Source organism: Salvelinus namaycush, chromosome 33 (genome assembly GCF_016432855.1).
Source record: "Salvelinus namaycush isolate Seneca chromosome 33, SaNama_1.0, whole genome shotgun sequence".
Lineage (NCBI taxonomy): Eukaryota > Metazoa > Chordata > Actinopteri > Salmoniformes > Salmonidae > Salvelinus > Salvelinus namaycush.
Genome location: NC_052339.1, coordinates 14499729 through 14523272, shown reverse-complemented (window position 1 = coordinate 14523272; position 23544 = coordinate 14499729). Strand labels below are relative to the sequence as shown.

General features: G+C 42.8%; 3 protein-coding genes across 4 annotated transcripts in view; 1 reads left to right on the top strand and 2 right to left on the bottom strand.

Moving 5' to 3' along the window:
* Positions 1-1344: 1344 nt before the first annotated feature.
* snx16 (sorting nexin 16) lies at positions 1345-19763 on the bottom strand. The gene is made up of 8 exons (XM_038973133.1): positions 19653-19763; positions 17827-18469; positions 15376-15462; positions 10082-10230; positions 9642-9711; positions 8507-8643; positions 8276-8407; positions 1345-3592 (listed from the first exon to the last, which is right to left on the bottom strand). The coding sequence occupies exons 2-8, from the start codon at positions 18286-18288 to the stop codon at positions 3475-3477; spliced, it is 1155 nt and encodes a 384-aa protein (XP_038829061.1). The 5' UTR covers positions 18289-18469; positions 19653-19763; the 3' UTR covers positions 1345-3474.
* Positions 19764-20656: 893 nt separating this feature from the next.
* idi1 (isopentenyl-diphosphate delta isomerase 1) lies at positions 20657-23506 on the bottom strand. Of its 2 annotated transcripts, none has more exons than XM_038972594.1 (5): positions 23111-23506; positions 22609-22787; positions 21993-22085; positions 21746-21876; positions 20657-21507 (listed from the first exon to the last, which is right to left on the bottom strand). In XM_038972594.1, the coding sequence occupies exons 1-5, from the start codon at positions 23257-23259 to the stop codon at positions 21190-21192; spliced, it is 870 nt and encodes a 289-aa protein (XP_038828522.1). In that variant the 5' UTR covers positions 23260-23506; the 3' UTR covers positions 20657-21189. The 2 variants fall into 2 exon arrangements, with proteins under 2 accessions (XP_038828522.1, XP_038828523.1); XM_038972595.1 differs by having other exon boundaries at positions 22609-22784.
* The window catches only part of LOC120027601 (WD repeat-containing protein 37-like), a 28156-nt gene continuing 27892 nt past the window's right edge, over positions 23281-23544 (top strand). Inside the window, exon 1 of the mRNA XM_038972592.1 lies at positions 23281-23494. The gene's annotated coding sequence lies outside the window, so the exon portion shown is untranslated. The remainder of the gene's footprint in view (positions 23495-23544) is intronic.

Here is a 23544-nt window from a genome sequence, read left to right as displayed (position 1 = left end):
TATTTGTCTTTTGAAAAGGTCACGCATGAAAGGATCATGGCTGCATAAAGACAAGTCATTGTTCTGAACAGAACCCAACTAAAAGCTACAGCCCAGTTTAGAAAAAACAAAACCCACATGTCATTTGACCATTTATCCCAGATAAACTGTATGCATAAAATCACCAAAACATGGATATCACCAAATGATCACTAAAAGAGAATCGCAGGATTAAGTAGTTGTCCACAAATAGCTATGTATTGGAAAATGCTTGACTTTAAAGTAATTATGAGGTTTGATCCATCCTGTCTAACAAACACATTTTTGTGGGTGAACTATTCCTTTAAGCAAACAAACTTATTCCGACAACAAATCGCATTGATTTTAATAACATAGTTGTTACATACCAACCACAGTTCATACTTGATTTTGTCCACAGGACACGTGTTCAACTTTAACGTGACACTAAAACTAGTTGAAAACAAAAGGAAATGTAATTTTAAACCTCTTTCCATCAAAATAATTCTATTATCTTTTTTCTCTCTTTACATTTCACACTAAAATCTATGGAGCTAAAAGCAGAAACTCAAGGCACTTCAATGAGTTTTAGAGGGACTACACAAATATGTGGGATGAACATTAAGCCAACATCAACCACAAGTAATATGGAAAGCTATGCAGTGTGTATGAAAAAAAACAGAAAAGGCACTCTGCTTCAAATAAGCTGCTATAAAATGGAGGCTATGCTAACCAAGCTAGCAACATGCTCCTATGTCATACAGTACATACATAAAGTGCATTATACAGCCACTACTGGCCAAGTAACAAACATAAACTCTGCAATAGAGATAGGAGCTAAAGCTGTCTGTGAAAGCTCTTAGCTCATAACAAGAAACAAACACACCAAAATGTGACATTTTGAGAAATGGTGAACTCACAGTCCATTGTACTATACACACAGTGCACAAAACATTATGAACACCTGCTCTTTCCATGACGTACTGCCCAGGTGAATCCAGGTGAAAGCTATGATCCCTTATTGATGTCACCTGTTAAATCCACTTAAAATCAGTGTAGCTGAAGAGAGGAGACCGGTTAAAGAAGGATTTTTAAGCCCAGAGACATGGATTGTGTGTGCACCATTCAGGGAGGTGAATGGGTAAGACAAAATATTTAAATGCCTTTGAACGGGGTATGGTAGTAGGTGCCAGGCACACTGGTTTGTGTCAAGAACAGCAACGTTGCTGGGTTTTTCACACTGTGTATCAAGAATGGTCCACCACTTAAAGGACATTAAGCCAACTTGACAACTGTGGGAAGCATTGGAGTCAGCATCCTTGTGGAATGCTTTCGACACCTTGTAGAGTCCATGCCCCAACAAATTGAGGCTGTTCCGAGGGCAAAAAGGGGTGCAACTCAATATTAGGAAGGTGTTCTTAATAGTTTTGTCCACTCAGTGTATACATTGTACTGTATTGAGCATTGCTTTTTGGGATGTTTGTGTACACTCAATGTCAACTAGTGCTCAGATTATGGCTTATCGTGATTTTGAGTGTGGTCAATATATTCTCTCTCGCAAGCATTCACAAAGACAAAGTGACATTCACAAGGGAGCCGGAACCATTGAATGGAATCACTAATTCTAGTTCTAGGATTGGAATACCCGTAGTTCACAGGCAGTGATGAGGTCAGTGATAGTGGTCTGGTAAGTTTGAGGAAACCGATTCCATGCAGACAGGGGTCATTCTGCTCATCGTTGATATATTCATGATTCCATCCACCAATCATATCAGCATGTATCAGTGGACAAAAGATAAATGTTTTGTCCTTTTGAACGTGAATAGCAGAGCAATACACATACATATACAGTATCTCTTTATGACTCTGGCATGTAGCATTCAGCCACATTTGTCTGTTTTCAATGGGTTTCTTCTGCTAATGTATTTAGGCAAAATACATTTCTTAGTGTAGAAATTAGGTTAATATGGGCATAAAAGATGTGATTTCATGGAATGTGGGACTGACATGATAAACAAGGTGTCTGAACGCTAAGGATGTCAATGCTCTCTCCAACGGGGCCCGTAGACTGATATGTTAAGGTTCACTGTGTTTAGACCTTCACAGAGATGACGAGGTTTAGTAGTGCAAGCAACACATGACAAATCAACAAAATGTCAGTTCAACAATGTATAGGGTCAAATCTAAACTATCACAGAACCAAAATAACACAACATGTATTTGATGTACCACCCCCACAAATACTTTCTGTCCTACTTTTGTTGAAGATACTGTATGCCAGATGGGCAGTATAAAGCAATGAGATGTGACTACAAGGACAATATTAGTAGACAAGCTAGAAGACATATGAGCTCTATCATTCTCCAAATATCTGCCAACCACCCCATAACAGCCTTGACCTTTATAATAACAGGAAATGACATGTTAATCCCCGCCATCTCGAACACATCATCGACCGCCAGAATATTCCCATGCGCCAGTCCTTGTCCAGTCATCATCTGTGGCCATACCTGCTATAGCCACAGGGTGGTGCTGATGCAGAGGTGCTGTGGTAGTCAAGTTGTGAGGTTCCATTTCTCGGTCTATGGATTTTCATATGGTTCAACATATTGCAAGACCCAATTATCCAATCGGCTTTAAGGTGGTGTTGGAGTCCCTCTCCAGGTTTTTGGTTGTGTCTGAAAAGGCACCCTACCGGCTATTTAGTGCACTACTTTTGACCAGGACCCATATGGCTCTGTTCTATATAGGGTGTCATTTCAGACACATCCACTCTTTGGCTGGGAGACCACAGGATCTGGGGGCTCTGGAAACCTGTTTCGTACAGATAAGGTGTGGAACCAACTAACCTCAAGAACTAAACTAATGAGCTACAGTACTAGCTACAGTTACCAGTTCATTAGATGTATGCATTCATCCTACGTGGTCTGATTGCACCATTCTGAGGTGGATGTATTGTCTTCAAGCTTTGATTAGCAAATTGACTAGGTGAATCTGAGGACTGCCCTCAGTTAAGAAAAAAAAAAGAAGTTTGTTTCATAGTAAAGTGTCCCTGCAGGTCTATGCAAGGTCCCTCAATTACTCGATCCACAACTTCATGGGGACAAATCAACCATTGAAGGAGTGTTACGGGATAAAGTGTCCCTACTCTGCTCCTGTCAGTATCCTTGAGTCCAGTCAGATTATCTGGCAGCTGGGAAGACCTGGGGGTGTTACTGAATAAAGTGCCCCCACCCAATTCATATTCTCTCTGTAAAACAGTGGCCAGGGTCTGTGGAAGTCTAAATGAGCAGCAAGGCAGGGGGTTGATCAACTATCCTGCCAACAAACTAAACGATGTTGGAGGGGATCACGTCCAAAGCCCCACCCTCAGAATGTTTCAGTCCCAAGATCCTTGAGTAACAGTGATCACAGTCATGAAGGAGGGAGGGAGGGAGGGGGGTGCATTGAGGGAAGAGCAGAGTTGTCCCAGGTGGCTCAGTGCTCCAGCCGAGCGTCACACACCTGGGTTACCTCGATAACAGGCGGAGAGCTGCTTGTGGCAGGCCCACACCAACACCCTGAGAGACGCAGAGACTGGTGGGCCTCACACTTCCTGGAGAGACAGAGAGAGGGGAAAATTTAAAAGATAGAAAAGGTGACATGAATAGATGGACCAGTGTAGGTCGAGAGAAGAGGGGATGAACATTTCAACAAACATATCTCACTGATAAAAGACAGTGGTAACACATTGAGACACACCAGAATAAGTACCGAGACCATCACTGCACATGTGAAAAGAACTATAAGTAAATACTCTGGGGTAACGATGCACATGGTGGCCCACAGGTCAGTCAGAAGACATGGACAATGGTACTAGACACCATTATCATGATACCATATGATGTGAACTATTCAGCACCTCCAACTATTCTGCACTCTAGCTCAGATAGGGGCTGCACAGCTGTGTAACATGGAGGGAAAAACACAAAGGAAGGATATGGTCAAGGTCATTCAAACTAAGACAGAAACCACCCTGCTGTTGCCACCAATCCATCTACTGCATGTCCACATTGTTTGGCTCTGCAATTAACCATACACACAGCCCTTTAGACCAGGGATCATCAACTATAATGAACAAAAATATAAATGCAACAATTTCAAAGGTTTTACTGAGTTATAGTTCCTAATAGGAAATCAGTCAATTGGAATAAATAAATTAGGCCCTAATCTATGGATTTCACATGACTGGGAATACAGATATGCATCTGTTGGTGACATACCTCAAATAAAAAGGTTGGGTCGTGGATCAGAAAACCAGTCAGTATCTGGTGTGACCACCAACATGCAGCGTGACACATCTCCTTCACATAGAGTTAATCAGGCTGTTGATTGTGGCCTGTGGAATGTTGTCCCACTCCTCAATGGCGGTGTGAAGTTGCTGGATATTGGCGACAACTTGAACACGCTGTGGTACACATCGATCCAGAGCATTCCAAACATGCTCAATGGGTGACATGTCTGGTGAATATGCAGGCCATGGAAGAACTGGGACATTTTCAGCTTCCAGGAATTGTGTACAGATCCTTGCGACATGGGGCCGTGCATTATCATGCTGAAACATGAGGTGATGGCGGTGGATGAATGGTACAACAATGGGTCTCAGGATCTCGTCACGGCATCTCTGTGCATTCAAATTGCCATCGATAAAATTGCAATCGTGTTTGTTGCCTGTAACTTATGCCTGCCCATACTATAACCCCATCACCACCATGGGGCACTCTGTTCTCAACGTTGACATCAGCAAACCTCTCGCCCACACGACGCCATACACATGGTGTGGTTGTGAGGCCGGTTGGAAGTACTGACAAATTCTCTGAAATGACATTGGAGGTGGCTTTTGGTAGAGAAATTAACAGCTCTTATGGACGTTCCTGCAGTCAGCATGCCAATTACACGTAACCTCAAAACTTGAGACATTCTGTGGTATTGTGTTGTGTGACAAAACTGCACCTTTTAGAGTGGCCTTTTATTGTCCCCAGCACAAGGTGCACCCTTGTAATGATCATGCTGTTAAATCAGATTCTTGATATGCCACACCTGTCAGGTGGATGGATTATCTTGGCAAAGGTTAAATGCACACTAACAGGGATGTAAACTAATTTGTGCACAACATTTGAGTGAAGTAAGCTTTTTGTGCGTATAGAAAATTGCTGGGAGCTTATTTCGGCTGATGAAACGCAGGACCAACACGTTTATATTTTTGTTCAGTGTAGATTCAGCCACGGGCCAATTTCTTATTGAGCAGATGGTCAAGGGGCTGAAACATAATTACAAATCATTCGTAGACTGCAAATTGACCGCAAGAAACCCAAACATATATAATATTTGACTAAAACAATAATTTCAATCCTTGCTTACATTTGTATATGATCACATATATAGTACAAGTCAAAAGTTTGGACACACCTGCTCAGTCAAGTTTAAAAAAAAACATTTTTTATACTATTTTCTACATTGCAGAATAATAGTGAAGACATCAAAACTTTGAAATAACACATTTGGAATCATGTAGTAACAACAAAAAAAGTGTTAAACTAATCAAAATATATTTTAGCTTCAAAGTAGCCACCCTGCATTGATGACAGCTTGAACACTCTTGGCATTCTCTCAACCAGCTTCACCTGGAATGTGTTTCCAACAGTCTTGAAGGAGTTTCCACATATGCTGAGCACTTGTTGGCTGCTTTTCCTTCACTCTGTGGTCCAACTCATCCCAAACCATCTCAATTGGGTTGAGGTCAGGTGATTGTGGATGCCAGGTCATCTGATCCCTCTCCTTCTTGGTCAAATAGCCCTTACACAGCCTGGAGATGTGTTGGTCCATTGTCTTGCTGAAAAACAAATTATAGTCCCACTAAGCACAAACCAGATGGGATGGCGTATCGCTGCAGAATACTGTGGTAGCCATGCTGGTAGCCAAGTGTGCCTTGAATTCTAAATAAAAATCACAGACAGTGTCACCAGCAAAGCACCCCCACACCTCTTCCATGCTTCACGGTGGGAACAACACATGCAGAGATCTTCCGTTCACCTACTCTGCGTCTCATAAAGACAAAGCGTTTGGAACCAAAAATCTAAAATTTGGACTCATCAGACCAAAGGACAGATTTCCACTAATGTCCATTGATTGTGTTTCTTGGCCCAAGCAAGTCTCTTTTTCTTATTGGTGTCCTTTAGTAGTGGTTTCTTCGCAGCAATTTAACCATGAAGGCCTGATTCACGCAGTCTCCTCTGAACAGTTAATTTTGAGATGTGTCTGTTACTTTAACTCAGTGAAGCATTTATTTGAGCTGCAATTTCTGAGGCTGGTAACTAATGAACTTATCCTCTGCAGCAGAGGTAACTCTGCGTCTTCCTTTCCTGTGGCGGTCCTCATGAGAGCCAGTTTCATCATAGCACTTAATGGTTTTTGCGACTGCACAAAGTTCTTGAAATTTTCCAGATTGACTGACCTTCATGTATTAAAGTAATGATGGACTGTCATTTCTCTTTGCTCATTTGAGCTGTTCTTGCCATAATATGGACTTGGTCTTTTACCAAATAGGGTTATCTTCTGTATACCACCCCCTACCTTGTCCCAACCGATTGGCTCCAACACATTAAGGAAAGAAATTCCACAAATTAACTTTTAACAAGGCACACCTGTTAATTGAAATGCATTCCAGGTGACTACTGTGACGACCCTCTCACTGTCTGCCGTATTCTCTTTTTGTTCTTGTTTCCTTATTAGGATGCCGGTGGGCGGAGTTGGGAGGGTCGTCAGCTACATGGGAAACACCTGGGCCCGCTGGGTCATAGGATAAATACACCCCTTCCCCATTCATGGAAGAGACTCTCTCCATGCAGACACCTTGATAGATTTTGTTGTGTATCTTGGTGGTTTTTGGTTGTTTGCTTTGGCACCTTTCAACACCCTGCATTATCACATTCATGCATGCTAAACACTCACTTACATTACTGATTACACACACCATTGTATATTGTACTTAGTTTACTTTAATAAATATATGCTTTGTTATTCCTTATCTCCACGTTGTCTCCCTTTTTGTTACGGGCTTTGAGCCGGTTCGTGACACTACCTCAAGAAGCTGGTTGAGACAATGCCAGAGTGTGCAAAGCTGTCATCAAGGCAAAGGGTGGCTACTTGAAGAATCTCAAATATATTTAGATTTGTTTAACACTTTTTTGGTTACTACATGATTCCATATTTGTTATTTCATAGTTTTAATGTCTTCACTATTATTCTACAATGTAGAAAATAGTAAAAATAAAGAAAAACCCTGGAATGTCCAAACTTTTGACTGGTACTGTATCTCTCTATTATGCGTAGGAATACTATGGAACAGATTTCTCAATTTAAAATCACTTGGAGCTGATTTGCTGGTGTTTTTAGTCTTATGTCCAATAATTACAAATAAAACTTTGGGGGGGGGGGGGCAAAGAAAATCACTCACAGGCCAAAATTGGTAAAGTATTTATATGGTTCAAGGCCCATTCCTGTCTGAGGTTTAATGTTAAGTCAACTAAATAAAATGTCCAGTCTGGTCTGTAATCAATATCTCTAATCCGATTAGCCGACTGAGGCAGCCACCCGATGTCTTTCCTTTCCCAACCACTAAACACAGCTCTGTCGGTTCTGCAATCCTCAAGGCTTTGTCATTTTTCATTGGACAACTATTGAGGAAACACTATGGCTTGATATGACAGATATAGGTTAATAGTTGATATTTTGCAATGCAGCTAGCTACCTTCACTACTTCACTAGCATCAGGAAAATTAAGTTAGGAGGGTGGGGGTTGCTGTTTTCAAAGGCTTTCAAGGTCATTTCTGTTTTTGAAAGTGAATGCTCTGGGGGAGGGGATACAGTAGTATCAGCTAACGGCAGTTGAAGTTCAGGTCACGAGCACAGTTCTCTTTGAGGAGATTGATTGTGATGGCCACTGCTATAACAGGTGGCATGATGCCAGCTGGTCTTCAGGAAGAGGGGTTGATCATTTGAAAAGACAGCTAACTGAATGAAGGGAGTTTGAGCATTATACAAAAGGGCTTCTCGATGCGAGTGTGCGTGTAGTGCAGTGAAAAATCAGTTATGAGTAAGAAAACCACGGAACCCCATCAGGCCTTGGTTGTGAATAGTGTCTTGAATAATTAAATCGAGGCAATGTTAACTTACGGGATATAGTGAAACCTTGGATTGTGTGTGTGTGTGTGTGTGTGTGTGTGTGTGTGTGTCTTACCCGTTCTCCTCTGACATAATGTCCTGGTCTGCCTCGGCGGTAGATGACTCCACGTCTCCATCTGCGTCTACGCTGCTATCACTGCCCTGAGCTGACAACCCACTCTGGCTCTCTGGGGTCAGAGACTCCCCGCTGTAACGCGTGCACACACACAAAATCTGTTACACACCCTAGAAACACAAGCCATGTAACACAATTGCAGTAAACCTGTGTGTGTCTGTTGTTCAGTACTTGAGGCGCTTCTCCAGAAGGTGGATGTGATGGTCCTTCTCCTCCAGTCTCTTCTTGAGGGAACTGATCTCTCTCTGCTTCTCAACCATCTCTTTCTGCAGACGATAGTTACTCTCCTCCAGAGTCTCACAGAATGCCTGGTAGGGGGGTGGGGGGCGAGAGAGACAGACACTGAGTTATGAAAACGTGACAGGACAACAACTGACATGGGGGAAAAAAACAAGTTGGGTAAGTTGTTTCTAGGAAACCATACACAAAAAGTATAATTTGACCAAATATTTAGGAAGAGGTCATCATTTCATGAGTCTGTGAAGGAAGGAACCACATGGAAAAAGTGGTAAGCAAGTTAGGTCCAAAATACTGATTTCCATCAAGTCAAATGAATCTATTGTGTTAGAGGTTTCATGATGCTAAGTAGATCATTTTAAGATTGTTCTATACATCAGTGGGGGTCTCTATAAAATACAATATGAGGTACTTAACCCAGCATACAAGTTATCCATCCTTGTAGCTGTGTGGGCAAATATAGTTTAAATTTTTGCCTTGGGGTAATTTGGGCCAATGGTTGAGCCAGTTGCAAGTTGAGCAAATGGAAGTGTTTTCTTCCCAGGCGTAATTAAAGGCATTATCGCTGGGATATGAGGTAACACCAGGGCCTAAGGGTTTAAGTGTTTAAATGCTTTAAATTATTGAAAGACAAAAAAGCGATTGTAATTGTGTTGAATTGTGTTAAGGACATAAAGATAGACATGGTTTTAAAAAGGTAGGGTTAATAGTTCATTCAGTACAGAAATGTGTAGGAGGCTTAACTTACCCCACTCTCCCCTAGTGGAGCACGTAGAGGAGAGGAAGCCAAATCCTAATCCACTACTAACCAAAGACTGTAAAAGCTATTCTAATGACAGTTATGCTAATGGTTGTATATACTAATTAGATGTGGTGCTGGCATCGGAGGCTCATTCCAGACAGAGAACAACAAAGCATGTCCCAGATTACTCTCAGGATTATGGGTCACAGAAACAAACACTGCAGAAACTGGATTGAACTGGTCTCGTTTGGGTCTACGTGACTTCTCAATAGGCTTTTGTGAAAGTCTAACTCAAGTTGCATGCTGGTAACAGAAGATCAGTCTTACCCGGCTCTCCTCCAGACTGTCAAAAGGACCTGGTGGATCATCTAAACACAGGAACTCTCGCACTGCTATGCTGTTAAAGAGACAAGGAAAGACAAAGAGTTTTAATAACCAACAGGAACGTACCTTTACATAACTAGACAGGGTATCAGAAAAGGTTTGTATTACAACGGAAAATACAGTTACTGTGTAATGTATGCTTTTAACCTTGACTACATAACTCTAATATAGCCTAATTAAAGTGTGTGGGGATACATTCAGCTGGTTCCACAGACATTCATTGTTGTTGGCCAGGTGCTAAGTCTGTCTCAGGTCATGGGCAACCAGCAAGCCCATCAGTAAACTTAAGGCTGTGTGTGTGTGAGTGGAACCTCAAAGCACTTGAGGTTTGCACTGCATGATGAGGCATGTTCACGCAGACACGCACGCAGACACGCACGCACCAGTTGGCAACGTCTTTGTGTGCCACCAGGTTCTGTAGGAAGGCCTGCAGGCCCAGCTGTCTGTCCTCTAGGAAGTCAGAGTTGTAGTTGTCTTTGAACCAGCGCTTTGGAGGCAGAGACAGTCTGAACCCTGGGAACATCTCCTTCAGCTGAAACTCACACACAGATACAGGTTGGGCAGGGTAAAAGCAACACTCATAGACACACGGCATCTTAAAAACACACCCAGTACACACACATTACACACACCGTACAAAACACACACGGAAAAGAGAGACGAAGAAGCACGGGCCAATTATCGCAATATCACCAACACACCCTGAACAAATGTAACATCACATGGTTTGTTATGACCAGGAAAACCAAACAAGGCCTGTTTGCTCAACAGGGACGGGAGGGGCTTGAGTTATTGATCTTTCAAAAACATATCCATGTCAACTCTGGTAAAACTCTTCAAACTATTTTCCCAAATTCCAGTTTACAAGTACAGCACATCCAGCCCAGTGTTCATCCCGTTAGGCCAGTGCCCTTATTCACAAATCAGAGGAGTGCTGATCTTGGATCCGTTTTTAAATACATACATTTCAAATCATAAATAAGCCTGATCCTAGATCAGCACTCTTACTTTGAGTCTTTGTGAATAGGTGTCCAGATTGGTTAGTTCTCTCCTCTAAAGAAAGATAGAGAGAGAGAGACCACAGGAATGGCTGTGCAGCCTGTCCACAGCCTCTGTGTGTCTGATGGAGGGTGTGGCCTTTTCCTATCCTACCCCAGGCTACTGTGTCTAGAAGCAAAACAGGATTTGTAGGCGTATAGTCGGCATTTAGCCTTCTGTAGTCTTTGTGTGCTATTACTAGAAATATTTCTAACAGAAAAATGTAGTAGCCCATCGAAGGGCATTGTTGGCAGTGTGCTTACTTGAAAGGATAGACTAGATTTAAGAAAATAGTTGACGATTTGGACGTCACATGAAGCACTTCAGCTGTAAGACTTTTATGAAGTGAATGATTATTACACCTAATCCACATAGACAAGGGGAGAAATACTATCTCTGACATGTCCCGCTAGGAGTTGGCTTCCTGTGACTGGCTAGACAAAGGTACTGCTGCTGTTGTTGTTTGTGGAACACTGGCTCTTTGTGTGCTGGGGGGGGGGGGGGGGGGGGGGCAGGGCAGAAGGGATTCACTTCATTTCTGTATTACTCTCCAACACAACAGAGCTACTCCCACACTACTGATGATTACACACGGTCTCACCCACAGTACTGTTGCCTAAAGACGGTCTCTCCCACAGTACTGTTGCCTAAAGACGGTCTCTCCCACAGTACTGATGATTACAGACGTCTCTCCCACAGTACTGTTGCCTAAAGACGGTCTCTCCCACAGTACTGATGCCTAAAGACGGTCTCGCCCACAGTACTGATGCCTAAAGACGGTCTCTCCCACAGTACTGATGATTACAGACGGTCTCTCCCACAGTACTGATGATTACAGACGGTCTCTCCCACAGTACTGATGATTACAGACGGTCTCTCCCACAGTACTGATGATTACAGACGGTCTCTCCCACAGTACTGATGATTACAGACGGTCTCTCCCACAGTACTGATGATTACAGACGGTCTCGCCCACAGTACTGATGATTACAGACGGTCTCGCCCACAGTACTGATGATTACAGACGGTCTCGCCCACAGTACTGATGATTACAGACGGTCTCTCCCACAGTACTGATGATTACAGACGGTCTCTCCCACAGTACTGATGATTACAGACGGTCTCTCCCACAGTACTGATGATTACAGACGGTCTCTCCCACAGTACTGATGATTACAGACAATCTCTCCCACAGTACTGATGCCTAAAGACGGTCTCTCCCACAGTACTGATGATTACAGACGGTCTCTCCCACAGTACTGATGATTACAGACGGTCTCTCCCACAGTACTGATGCCTAAAGACGGTCTCGCCCACAGTACTGATGCCTAAAGACGGTCTCGCCCACAGTACTGATGATTACAGACGGTCTCGCCCACAGTACTGATTACAGACGGTCTCTCCCACAGTACTGATGCCTAAAGACGGTCTCTCCCACAGTACTGATGCCTAAAGACGGTCTCTCCCACAGTACTGATGATTACAGACGGTCTCTCCCACAGTACTGATGCCTAAAGACGGTCTCTCCCACAGTACTGATGATTACAGACGGTCTCTCCCACAGTACTGATGCCTAAAGACGGTCTCTCCCACAGTACTGATGATTAGAGACGGTCTCTCCCACAGTACTGATGATTACAGACGGTCTCTCCCACAGTACTGATGCCTAAAGACGGTCTCGCCCACAGTACTGATGCCTAAAGACGGTCTCGCCCACAGTACTGATGATTACAGACGTCTCGCCCACAGTACTGATTACAGACGGTCTCTCCCACAGTACTGATGCCTAAAGACGGTCTCTCCCACAGTACTGATGCCTAAAGACGGTCTCGCCCACAGTACTGATGCCTAAAGACGGTCTCTCCCACAGTACTGATGATTACAGACGGTCTCTCCCACAGTACTGATGCCTAAAGACGGTCTCTCCCACAGTACTGATGATTACAGACGGTCTCTCCCACAGTACTGATGATTACAGACGGTCTCTCCCACAGTACTGATGATTACAGACGGTCTCTCCCACAGTACTGATGATTACAGACGGTCTCTCCCACAGTACTGATGATTACAGACGGTCTCTCCCACAGTACTGATGATTACAGACGGTCTCTCCCACAGTACTGATGATTACAGACGGTCTCTCCCACAGTACTGATGATTACAGACGGTCTCTCCCACAGTACTGATGATTACAGACGGTCTCTCCCACAATACTGATGCCTAAAGACGGTCTCTCCCACAGTACTGATGATTACAGACGGTCTCACCCACAGTACTGATGATTACAGACGGTCTCTCCCACAATACTGATGATTACAGACAGTCTCTCCCACAGTACTGATGATTAGACGGTCTCTCCCACAGTACTGATGATTACAGACGGTCTCTCCCACAGTACTGATGATTACAGACAATCTCTCCCACAGTACTGATGATTACAGACAATCTCTCCCACAGTCGTGAGATGGTGCTGCTTTACGGGCTCCTGACCAATATTTTGTGTTTCTTTTTTTTGTAGATAACGTCTCAGACATAATTTCCTACCACCGAACACACCTTCTGGACATTAGAACAGCGATCACTAAACTCAATTTGGATGACAATTTCTACTTCAACGAGTTGGCAGCTCTGGACGCAGTGTTGTCATGATACCGAAATGTTTACTGCGATATCAGGTTTAGTATCAGTATACGCGACACCAAAACAATACCACAAATAAAGGCATATTGGCCAAAGTCACAGAATGGCACTTGATCCAGACAGATCAAGATCATTACATTTGACATTTTAGAATGTTTGATGTATGCATTAATTAATCAAACAATCAATTTGAATTAGTTTTTTTACCAATCTAGCTACATAACAACATAATAGTAATAATTTATTTTAATGGTAAATCTCTATTGATAAACTGGGCAAATCAGTATGTAGCCTATTCACAATACAGGTGAACGCATGTGTGACCCACCACCAGGATTCAGTCCTATGCAGCAAAAATTTGAAATAGTATTTTTTACATTGGATAAAAGTAGAGACTCAGAGCTAGAAAACAGTATTTCAAACACTACAGTTGAGGAACAATGGGAAAGTAATTCTGCTTTGAAAGTTGATAAACTTGTAACCCCACTTTTGAGAAAATGGCCCTTGAATGTTTTGGTACACCTATTAAGGAGCTTTTGTCTACACCCATTCAGCATCATTCACACCGTCTTAAGACTTTTCCCTACCCATCTCTTTAAAGGATTCACATGTGAGGGCCTGTGCTAAACAGAGTAAGGTAGTGAAGTAAACAATCAAATATTTCAAGACTAAAAGTGGTAAAAGTAGTAAAACACACTATATAAAATATCATCTAAATGTATTTGTTAAATGCACAGAAGGTAGAAACGGTACAGTTCACACTGACAGTGGCGTGTGCAGAAAGTAGCAACAAATTACTTCTGCTTTTTTTGCCGACGTTTACTGACACAGGCCATATTCAACAGGTCTTGAGCACTCGGAAATTCATTATTCTGTGCTCTGGTATACTCAGATGAGAGTGCTCTGAAATCGGAGTAGAAAGCCAGAGCGAATTTACGAAAGCACCCGAATGTCCATTGAGAATGCACAACAATGATACCTTTTAGCTAAGCTAAGAATGACGGGAATAATCAAGTCAATAAACGTTGGGTAACTAGTAATTAGATTAGGCTATAGTTAATCTACTGGCAAGTTTGATGTATTATTAGCCAACTAATGTTAGGTAGCTAGCTAACATACCGGTACATACTGCTGTAATGATATGCTATGTGGTTCGTAAGGACAGCATAGCTAACAAATTGTCAGCCAACATAACGTGTAAGATAACATATTTGAAAAGTCATTACTTTATTACACTGTTCAACATTTTCTTAACATTTGTCATAATTAGTTAAAGCAATGAATTTGCATCCGCTCCTGTTGTACTTCGGCTGCCTATTTTCCGCCATTTTCTTCAAAATCTGTATTATGGGCCCTAAAGTACAAAAATAGTGTCCTCTGCATGTATACTTCATATTTTGGCGAATTTAGTACGACATCAGGGAACTTTTGGTATATTAACTATATCCATACTATGACCAATAAGCATTACGAGTTAACTCAATTCAAGTCAAAGATTGTACGGTACATGCGGTTAGTATGAGTATTCGAACACATCTACTGTTTCTCCTATAGTACTGAGTATAACCCTGTCTCTCCCACAGTACTGAGTACTGTCCCTCCATGAGAGAATCTACAGCCATAAACACAGTGTCAGGGCAATTGAGCACTGGATAGGCCTAAATTATTGACAACAGTAATAGGGTTTGTTACTTAAGACTATTCAGATGGGATACAGATCAGGAAAAGTGGAAACTAGGGCATGTGTGTGATGACGAAGGGTTGTCACATGGATGAGTAGTATGCTAGCTAGCATACTACGCACCCAATGATGTCATAGACGGTAAATTAAGAAGCCATTGTGAATCATGACACTACACTGCCTTTGAGTTTAGATAGGGGCCCATTTTTGACATACAGAGGATAGTTACTCCACCCTAATGTATTCAGACAAACCTTTCCTCCTACGAGGCCCAGGACAGTCCCTGCGAGGAGTAACTATCCTCGAGTGAGGACGTACCTTGTCGTTGAGTCTGGAGAAGTCAGTGTATCTTCTGAAAACCACCCAACTCTCGTTCTGAGTCTTCTTCACCAGGACCTTATAAACCTGCAGCAGGAGACCAAACACACACACACACACACACGTTAACAGCTCACCTTTGACCTTATGATAGCAGTTATCTTATATTCAATTACAGTCATAGATGAACAATCCTTCCTTCAAAACCACAGCAGCACAGTGCGCCGGAGACTGAATCGGAACCTAACAGAGATGTATTTTCTCAATATTAGTAAAGACGTATAGTAGAAGCTTAGTAATACCAAGAGACAAAGACAATATGGACGTGAGCTTGCTTTTAAAAAGAGCCTACTTTCTCCCTTTCATAACCAATGTCTTAAGAAAGTCAGACGTATAGCATTTCTTCATCTCGTCTAGCTCTGACCCCGTTCAGGACTTTCAAACCACAGGCATTCAGAACACACTGTCTGCATCACGAATGGCGCCATATTGCCTAAATAGTGCACTACTTGGGCCCTGGTCAAAAGCAGTGCACTAAATAAGGAATACATGTGCCATTTGGGATACAATCCCACTGATTTGGGGTTTTATGGAACACCTTTGATGCCAAAAGCTATTCTGAGCATGACGGCTCAGAGATAAGAATTTATAAGTCCAACTCCTTGGGTTTGGTTAGAGCGTTGTGTCTGAGTGAAAGGATAGACTGAAAAGAAGGTGTTCCAGCCAAGGTTCACAAGAACACACTGGCACTAATTTCAAATGGGTTAGCAGGAACTTGGAAGCCAGGAAAAGCCAGGAGAGGACAGTACCTAACCGACAACAGGGACACCATGCAAAAGAGAGACTAATAGGCGTAAATATAATAGAAACCCTGGCATCATCATGTGTACGTTATGTCCACAAACTGAGGTTACGGCCCAATTGGCACCCTATTGACTATAGTGCACTATGTTTGATCAGGGCTCTGGTCAAAAGTAGTGCACTATATAGGACACCATTTTGGCGTTACACTAAGCTGTTGTGTACTTGTTGCAAATGATGCAGTCTATTTTAGATTGCGTTAAAGGAAAGCAGTTGGAATGCAGAAGCCATTTTAGGAGTGAGTTAATTACTGGACTTGACCTTTAAATCAATGACTGAAGTCTTCAGCAGCATATTCTGATTCCTTTTAATTAAAGTGCTGTTGGAGAGTGAAATTACAACGCCTGTTTGAGTGGAAGGGGCAGTACACTGCCACTGCAGTACCAATCTGCAACTAGGCTAGATCATGAATACAACTTGAAGCCATGAGCAGCAAACACTTTATACAAAAGTGTTAGGCCTTCAATACAATTAATGTTGCAAACTATAAATGAGAGAGAAGAAGAATGTGCAACCACTCAGTTGCTTTGAATCAAATCCTTATCCTGCTGTATCATCGTCCATCTGTACTGGATGAGAGGGATGCAGGGGGTTAACAAATGGTCATTGATGGCAGGGCTGATGTACTGAGATCATGATTTCACATTCCAACACATCCCTCAGTCGCTCCTAATAACCTCCAGCAGTTCCTACACCTCTCCTCACCTCCTGCCATGATGTTAACACTTTTGGCAGGCGGCTGGCTTTAATAATCTGTTCCTGATCCAATGGCACCTACATCTCCCTAACACTCCTAAAAATCTGTCCAGACAGCAGGAACAGTACAGGGCTTCTAATCCCATCTATGTGAACAAATATAGGGGGAGAAGGCAGACCACAGACAATCCACAGACTACCCATTGACAACAGAGTGACTATGCGTAGACTACAGACTATCCACAGCGATAATGAGCTGGATTTGGGGACACGACAGTCAGGAAACAAACAGACTAATCCTGACAGACCATGATAAATGAATGGTAATGTAGCCTAACTAAAGCCAACTGGTCATTTGTGCCACTTGGTGCTTAGCCCAGAGCTTAAAGGGATACTTCGGGATTTTGGCAATGAGTTCCGATATCTACTTCCCCAGGGTGAGATGAACTTGTGGATATGATTTTTATGTCTCTGTGTCCAGTATGAAGGAAGTTAGAGGTAGTTTCGTGAGACAATGCTAACTAGCATTAGCGCAATGACTGGAAGTCTATGGGTCTCTGCTAGCATGCCAAAATCTCAAAGTATCCCTTTAAAAGTTCCAGTAATGACATTAACAACATTCCCAACAAGTCCAGGCATCAAAACAGAAAGGAAGGATATTTCAAATGACTTGCGACTTGGGAAAAAGTGGTTAAAATAAGGACGAAATGTTTGCTGACTAGTTGAGTTTGGCATATAGCTTCCTGCTGGTCCCCGTCTTGCTGGCATGTTTGAATTGCATATCCTGGTCCCAGATCTGTGCTATAAAGCCAACTCCTTGCATGACAATAACCATAGGCAAGACAACACAAAGATCTATGACCAAGCTAAGAATTGCCTCCCTCGCTCTCTCACCGTCAACTTGGCCCGCTCCTCCATGACCTCGTAGCCCAGCACGGTGGGGGTGATGGGCCTCTCTTCCCAGGCTGAGGACCCTGGAGGTTCTGGTGGTGATTCCTGATCCATGTTCATCCGGGAGGAGGTGGAGTACTCCACCGTGGGCTCCAGCCCCAGCCCGTTCAGCCTGGCCCGGGTCACTGGGCTCTGACACTGCAACAGGGAGGGTGGAGAAGTGAAGCAGCAGCCTCTCTCTGAGCTCTGGGACCGAGGCCCTCCGACTCGATTCCCTCTCCTCGCAGGGTCACGGCCAGGGCCCAGGGTCTCATCCCCGGGGCCTCTAGTGGAGGAGGACTCAGAGCTGCTGGAGACACTGTTCAAAGATGAGGTCCTCTGAGGGCTCCGCCTGGGCTTCCCATTGGCCCCTGGCAGGGTCCTATCTCTGATGGAGACAGGTACAGGCACAAAGGGCGAGGACATCTGGCTGGGCTGTCAGTGTCCTCCCTCTGGTTGTCAGATACCCCAACCCTCCACACCCACCTCTACCGCCAAACTCTTACTCTCACAGCCTTGCAAACTGGCAGGGCAGCAGGTCAGCATAGGAGGAGCTGGTGATAAAAAGACAGGGCCAGTACTCACTCTCGCTCTAGGATCCAGCACCCTGTAAAAAAATAGAGGATACAGAAAATAAAACTGACTTATCTTCCCACCTTTTGCTTGCTGATCATAAGGAAGCAGCATACATTGATCATGTTATTGAATAAAGTACTGTCCCCTGAATGAGGCCAACTATTTGCACATTGCAACCAAGAGGCACAAATTATTGATAAAGCCAGATGTCACTTATAATTGATAGATGTGTGGATGAGTAAAATGCATGGAGGGGGGGGGGGGGGGGGCTAGGAGAGAATGGTCACTTGCACATTAAATAAGCTTTCATTCATCCTGGAACTGTATTGATTGTCTGGTGTCTGTCTGACAGAACTCCCTGCCAGTCAATGTCTGCATCGCAAATGACACCCTATTTCCTATATACCGCACTACTTTTGACCAGGGCCCATAGGTAATACACTACAATGGAAATAGGGTGGCATTTGGGAAACACATAATGACAGAGCACTAATTGAGCATGGTTATAGTAAGTCAGTGGAGTGTGTCTGGTATTTATAGATTAAAGACAAGGCTTAAAATACAGGTGACACAAATAAACATCCCAGATTTATTCTGTTGCTGCAGAAAATGCAGAATCAATGTCTTCCTAGCTATGTCCTGGTTTGCTTTATTCACAACAGCACACCACATAACTAGATAGCCACAGTGTTGTGTGTGTCTAACGCACGCACACACACACACGCGTTCAGTTAATTTAACCTCATACGGAGCTTCATATTACAAGCCTTTGGAGTATTTTATGTTTCCACACGGAAAAGTCAGGACCCAATTTTAGTTGCAGATGTGATCTTGCCTAACCCTGTGATGTGTAATGAGCTTCTTGTTGACTGTAAAACAGAACCCATGTAGGGAGGTGAAGAGGAGTTGTAAACATGAAAGACTCTCTCCATAATGAGGCGCCTTGGCTGAGTACTGATTGTTTAAAATGGCTAGCTTTTGTACAAGCTGGAGCAAAGGTTTCACCACTGAAAACGAGGTAGAGTTAACACCATCATTATTTAGCTAACTAACTTGCCATTTAATTCGCATAATAGCTATTCAGCAAGCTTATCACCTGGCTAGGCTAACATTAGCTAAGTTACTAGCTAGCTTCTAGCCAGTTAACGTTACCGCAGACACTTTTTGCTTGATGCAACAGCACAGAAGAACGAGATCTGCATAACGTTACTCACCGCAGGATGTTCTCGCTCCATGTTCAGTTGCTTCATCATAGATGTTAACATTTCTGGTTGTTTATAGTGAAAGATATCCTACTTGTTTTTGCCAACTGTCATACGCAAGACTAGTGTACAACGCCGACAACAGTCACTCCAGGAAAAGTGGACGTCATCACGCATATGCCCTGACGCGCCAACAATCTTTGCCCAAATATATCTTTTTTTGGAGGGGGGGGTAAAGCACATATAGGCTGCATATCTATGGCTTTGGTAAGGCATAAGAAACAGTGAATTATAATGCAAGAGAGTGTTATAAAATCATAACAAATGTGAATTGGTATGGTATTTGGGTGTACAATAGTATTTTGCACAAATAATTGAACTGAAGTGCACAAAGGACATTTCTGTTCAATCACTGCAAAACATCAGTTACTTATGTTTCCTTTACAAAGCAATGAACACTGATGGAAATTGGTGAACGCACTGTTGGATTTAATAACCCTTCAGGAAACCCTCTTACCTAATAAAGTTGGGGCCAGAAGGTAGGCTGAAGGCTGCACAGACAGCACAGCAATCTGACTGACCAATGGCTATGACAGTCATTGCCTACTGTGTATGTAACAGGCCTCTCTCAATTTATCTGGGCCTACTACCCCGCCTGTGACCTGATTTTGGCTAAGCAATTTTTTCAGGGCATTCAAATTAGCAGATGCAAGAAAGCATCTCAAAAAAGGACTCCCACCCTGGAGCACAAAAAAAAACACATTTAAAATGTTGTCGTTGTTGAATGTAAAAGTAGTGAACATATGCATGGAGACATTTTTACATAGTTGAATTTCAACACCAAACGTGAAAAGGTTGAGGCATAGCAGTTTAACACATTCCTGAAGAAAAAAAACACACTAAATGAGCCTTTGAAACTAAAGTGGGTGTTTACTGCCACCTACTGTTCAATGGTGTGAAGTGCATTGTCAGAGGTATCTGGCTCTATTTAAGAAAATATTTACTGGACAATTCTATTACTTGTAAAATCATTTGATTCCCTAATTAGATATTTTATTGAAGTCAAACGCAACAAAATTTTTGCTTATTCATATAATACATTTACATTACAATGGGAAATGGGAAACAGTGCCAGATCGCTAAAAACAACATTCATAACAACCTTAGCCTAAGTGACAGTCAGGCACTTGTATAGCTACTACATAAAAAAATGCTATACAGTACAAGCTATACAAAAATCATACCTCAATACAGCCTCAATCATTCCTTTTTTAAACTGGGTGAATTCCATTTGATTTTCATTCCTACCACGTTCTTTCTATTCAATTTACAGAAATCAACAAAAAAAAAAAGTATCAACTCTCAAACTCTAGTAAGACTAAAGTACCCTACATCCCTCATAGCAGCTTTCCATGTAAACCCTACACAAACAATGTCTACATCCCAAATGGTACCTTATTCCCTATGTAGTGTACTGCTTTTTACCAGGGCCCCTAGGGAATAGAGTGCCACTTTGGGTGGTAACCAAAGATGCACATCCTACGCAGAATCACATCCTGTGTATTTTGTCATGATCCATGAACTGTTTGAGGTTCTGCAGGTTGTCCCACCACTGGAAGAGGAAGGTCTCTGCGATGAGGCTGAACCAGGGCGTGATCAGTAACTCGTTGTTCTTGGCCTTCTTCAGCATCTCTTTCAGCTCCTCTTTGGTGACATAACAGTGGGTCTTGATCTCATTGGGGTCTGGGTTCACCTCTATGTCTTTCTGCATGAAGAGGATGTAGTCGATCTCATGTTCCCCCCACACACCGTCTGACTGGGCCTTGTAGTGGATACGGGTCAAATAGGTCATCTCCTCTGGTGGAACCTGAGGGTGAACCATTGGACATGATCAGAACAAAGGGCAACTATCATCAAACATACAGTAGCCACATCTTACATATCTCAAAGCTCTCAAACACCATCTCAATACTATATACTTCATAAAATAAAGCCAGTTGCACTTTAATTTACTGTGCACAAATTACTAGATATTTACTAAGAAATTACATGATGAAATGGTTAGTATATTGTAATAACCTGGGAATAACCTATGAAAGCTGTACCTGATCCATGGGAATTCCCAGCTCGGCTTCCAGTCGTCTTGATGCAGCTCTCCTCACCCCGATGGCCTCTAGCTCCTCCAGCTCACTGGATGTGTGTAAGGGGTGACTGCAGCATGTGTTGGTATAACACCCTGAACAGAAACAGGGAGGGAAACATTCATTATTCCACTACTGATCTGATGACTATAGCTATGGATGCACACAAAAGTTACATTAGTGATTAAGAGTCAGCGGGTGGTTTACTGACCTGGAAAAGTGATCTTAGCATCAGATCTCTGTTGTAAGAGCAGCTTGTCTTCACTGTTGAACAGGAAGACGCTGAATGCACGATGCAATAAGCCTGGAGCAGAAGAAATGATCTGATTAGTTACCATTCAACATGACTGTGAGCTGCATGGCTTTGCAACACAGCTTTCATGTGTGTAGTATATAGAGAAACTGTTATAGTGGGTTAAATTATCTACATTTCATATCTGACTCCACTTTAATATTAGAGTTAAAGAATGTGCAATCAAGTATTATGAATTTCACTGAGATCACTAAGATCAAGGTGAGGCGAATGATTGAACTCACATACAAGGCATAAAACTTAAGTTAGACAGCATTATTATTATTATAGACGTATAGAGCTTTGAGAAGGGCGGACTGGCTCTTGATCACTGCGTTTTGGGGCAATTTGCCATGCGGCCCCATGGTGACAGAGAGCACAGAAATTAGGGCAGGACCTGTAATGCGGTTGTTTATTTTATCCTCCATAATTACTCCATGTCAATGTGAGTTGCAACAATGTTGACCAACTTGAGAGACACGTTGGGTATATATCAGCAATAATCGGACACATAACCATAGGGCTGTCACTCTACCTTTGTCAATATTAGAGTTGAGGTGGCAGTTCTTTTTGCTGTCTGCTCCAGTCTTCTGGTCGTTCTCGTCAATAAGGATACACATCTCTGCCAGCAGCTGGACCTGCTTCTCGTCCAGGTTATCTGTATTTATTTCAGGCATCCCGACAGCAGACCCTCGCAGCTTTCTCACCTCACTGCTGAGCAGAACAACAATTTGATTAGCGGATGGGCGCATATAGCAGTACAGGTTTCCGACCTACATTGGAATGAATTGGTTATTGGTGCATATAACATTATATTTAGACAGCAGAATATTTGAAGATATAGTTGAATTCAAGTACAGTAATATGAGGCAAGAAGGCTCTAAATACATGCCTATGTAGGCTATTAATAGAAGAGGCGTATGTAAACGTTTAACAGAAGCACAATACACAGACACGAGAAACGATGCGTTTGCTGCTGCAGACAATAGCAAAAGAGTAAACAAATGCATACATGTAAGTAAAAAGCCAATACATACCTTGATATATTCCTCAAAGAGACAGACCTGGAGTGAAATATAGGATTTCTTGTAATGCCTAGTCCTCCAGAAACAGGTATATTTGGCTTTAACAAAGCACGTCCCTCGCTGGACACCACCCGAAGCACCGCCCACAAGCCGCGCACCATCGCCAGACCAAAAACGAAGACCAATCAGATAGGATGGGGTCGCCAACACGCCATCGAACCACCTCCCGCTTTCAAGTGGAATTAAACCTTGGACAACGACCTATCCACGTAGAATACGGTCTACACAATCGCTGATAAGAAAGCACAACTCCTTATAAATGCGCAATGCAGTTTCAGCCCTAGAAATTATGTTTTACTTACATTCTGTTTCCGACGATTATCAGTACACACATTGGTAAGTCTCCTTGTAAATTTGCTCATCGCTGACGTTTGAGTTGATCATTG